The 2,976-nt window shown below is 37.8% G+C and overlaps 1 protein-coding gene across 1 annotated transcript; it reads left to right on the top strand.

Moving 5' to 3' along the window:
- Positions 1–2,385: 2,385 nt before the first annotated feature.
- Positions 2,386–2,976, top strand: LOC149263453 (pentatricopeptide repeat-containing protein At2g33680-like). The gene has a single exon (XM_089388399.1). It carries the CDS (start codon positions 2,386–2,388, stop codon positions 2,974–2,976), a length of 591 nt encoding a protein of 196 aa, XP_089244525.1.

Raw genomic sequence — 2,976 nt, 5'->3', positions numbered from 1 at the left:
TATTACCAAAAGTTTGATCCTTTTATGTCAATTTTGGGATTCTAACAGTTTAGTTAATAACAATATACAAAATTAAACAGAAACTATAATATATAGACTGAAAAATTCAATTGAGACTTCTATGGAACATATCAAAGTAGATCCAGAATCTACCTTGCAGGCTGTAGGGTCTTACAGTGATGTGACTGCAGTCATCACTGTAGTGGAGGCTGAGCTTCATCTGATGACTTTTATTTATGGCTTTCTCCCTCAGGTTGTTGGAGTCCCATAGCACATTATGTAAAGAGTTCCTTTCAATCCATTCACAAATATGAGCTATTTCAACCAGTTTATGTCTTATGATTGATAGACTATTTGCCAGAATCTAATCCAGGTTATAAAATCTATGTTTCAATTTACCTGGCTTGCTTGAAGTTCCTCTGCACCAAGTTATAAAATCTATGCTTCAATTTACCTGGCTTGCTTGAAGTTCCTCTGCACGACTGATTATACCTTCGCATTTTAATTCTTTCACGTTGACCTGCAAAGCTGCTTGGATTACAAGTTCTACCTCCTCTCCGAGAAATCCATGAATTTGTTGAACCAGTGTCTTGTATCAAAAGAATTGGGGACAGATCTCTGATCGCTTATTGAAAATGGTCAACAAGGCTAATATCCACAGATAGGTGTTTGCAGTATAGAACGTTGATTATCTTTGGTCTGCCTGTATATTCATTGAGCTTATTTCTGGGTTACGTCCTTCATCAAAACCCTTGATTTATCATTCTTTCGAGATTGATCCACTTGAGTTGTACGTAATGGGCAATCTCTATTGTTCTCCAGTCTTCATTTATCGTAAAATGATCACTAACTCGGTTCCTATTCCAAATATTTGAGATCATAGGCCATGATCTTTTATAATGGAAAAGTGTTGACGATTGTTGATCCATACCCTTAAAAACTGATATCCATTGCCATGCATTGATAACATAATAGATAAACTTCAATGAACTAAGCATTTTGGTAAGATTAATTCAAATTCACTTGTAAATAACGTGATTAGGGAAATTAGTTGTACAACAAATAACCAGTAATATAAAAGGAGATCTGCCTCATTGTATGCAATGGCCCCATTTGATATAAAGATCATATTTTACATCTCCCATGCATTGTGTATTTGGTCTTTCATATTGACAAACAATATCAAGAAGAAAGAGAAGAACCAAAGATCATCCTTAGTCGGTTAAAAACAAATATTGGTATGTTAACAAAAATGATGACCCATCTAATGACAAAGAAAGAGGAATGCTCAGTAAATTTCAAGAAAGAAGGAAATTCTCATCAAGAGGATACTAAGGGTAAACAGCCTGAAACCTTCTAAATTTGAGGACTTCCTCGTTATCTTCCACCATGCTTTAAGGTGAGACAATCTTTGAAGCAGCAAAGGAGACCCTCGATAGTATCATGGGAGACATTCAAAATGTTGTTGAAGGATTAGTTCTACGATATTGGATATCAAGAAGATCCATTTAATTGTGATATTTTCACAAACACAAGAAGAATTGTACAGGACTACACCACTGAATATAAGAAATCGGCAATTTGGCTAAATCTCAAAGTAGAAGTTCCTCAAACGTTGATAAAAAATTGAGGAGAACTACATGGCTACATCAGAAAGGGATTTACCCCATTTGAAGTAAAGAACCTTAATGATGCTGGTAAGAAGGCTCTATTTATTGAGTACAAGAACAAAAAACCAGCAGTAAGTGGGGAAATGGAAAACCAAGGAAAGGTACCTAACATCAAAAATCTCCGAAGCAAACGAACAGAAATAGGACTTTCACCACTGCTCAGTGACTCAAAAGAAAACACCAGGAATCACTGCAATCATTGCAGTGTTAATTTATGGGAACACTAAGAAATAATGTTGGAAATTACACCTGAAATTATATCCTACAATTTGGAAGAAAGCATCTACGAGAATGTTGAGGGACAAAACTGGAAAGTTTCCAGAAGAGAATATAGCTTATATATGTGTAGACCGCCAACTAAAGAGGACACATTATTTAATCCATTGTCACATATTTAAAGGCATATGTCACCTTTTGAGGTGTTTTGGGATAAGGACACAATGTTGAGGTTTTCTCTATAGATTTAGAGGCTAGCTCTTTCCTTATGGAGATGACAAGTGGCATTGTGGGCCTATTTTATTCACTCAAAGGGAAAAAAGGAGGATACCAGGGTCTTTTGTAAAGAAATATTATTTTATTAATCAGGTTTTAATTTGAATGTTATAAATAGAAAAGAGGATTCACTTGCTAAAGTCATGGTTGGAGTTGTGGCAGTTCCTCTACAAGCTTAGTTGAAAAACATTTGGGAGAATGCAATTAAGGGGCACACGCCCACATGAGAATCACAGGGGCTCATCAGAATCCCTACTTGGCTGCCAAGCTTGTTTATCTTTATTCTGCCTATGGAAGCATTGTCGATGCGCGGGCGGCATTCGATGAAGCCTCTGAGCGGACTATGTTTATGTGGAATGCTTTGCTCAGAGCTTATGTTAAGAATGGGTTCTGTGAAACCAAGGCTATGGAGATTTATAATCAGATGAAGTTATCTGGCACGGAGCTCGATAATTTTACGTTCTCAATCATGCTGAAGGCATGCGGAAGCTTAATGGACCTGCAACAGGGGATGGAGATTCATGGGCAGGTTATCAAGACCGGTTATGAGCTTGATGTCTTTGTGGGAGGTGTGCTTGTGGATATGTATTGCAGGTGCCGTTCTGTGGAGGATGCAACCCAAGTGTTTGAGGAAATGCGCCATCGAGATGTGGTCACATGGACAGCTATGATTGCTGGACTTGTGCATAATGGGTTTCATGGCGAAGCATTGGAATGTTTCCAGCAGATACATGTGGAGGAACACAAGAATGTTTCACTAAGAAGCAGTGCTTCGATTTGGACCCCGGGGATATCTCTATACTCCTGCGCCTGA

This window comes from Pinus tabuliformis, chromosome 6 (genome assembly GCF_031772625.1).
Source record: "Pinus tabuliformis cultivar Carrire ecotype Pingquan chromosome 6, CPIR1, whole genome shotgun sequence".
NCBI lineage: Eukaryota > Viridiplantae > Streptophyta > Pinopsida > Pinales > Pinaceae > Pinus > Pinus tabuliformis.
The sequence above is the reverse complement of the archived record's forward strand: the minus strand, read 5'-3'. Positions and strand labels throughout refer to the sequence as shown.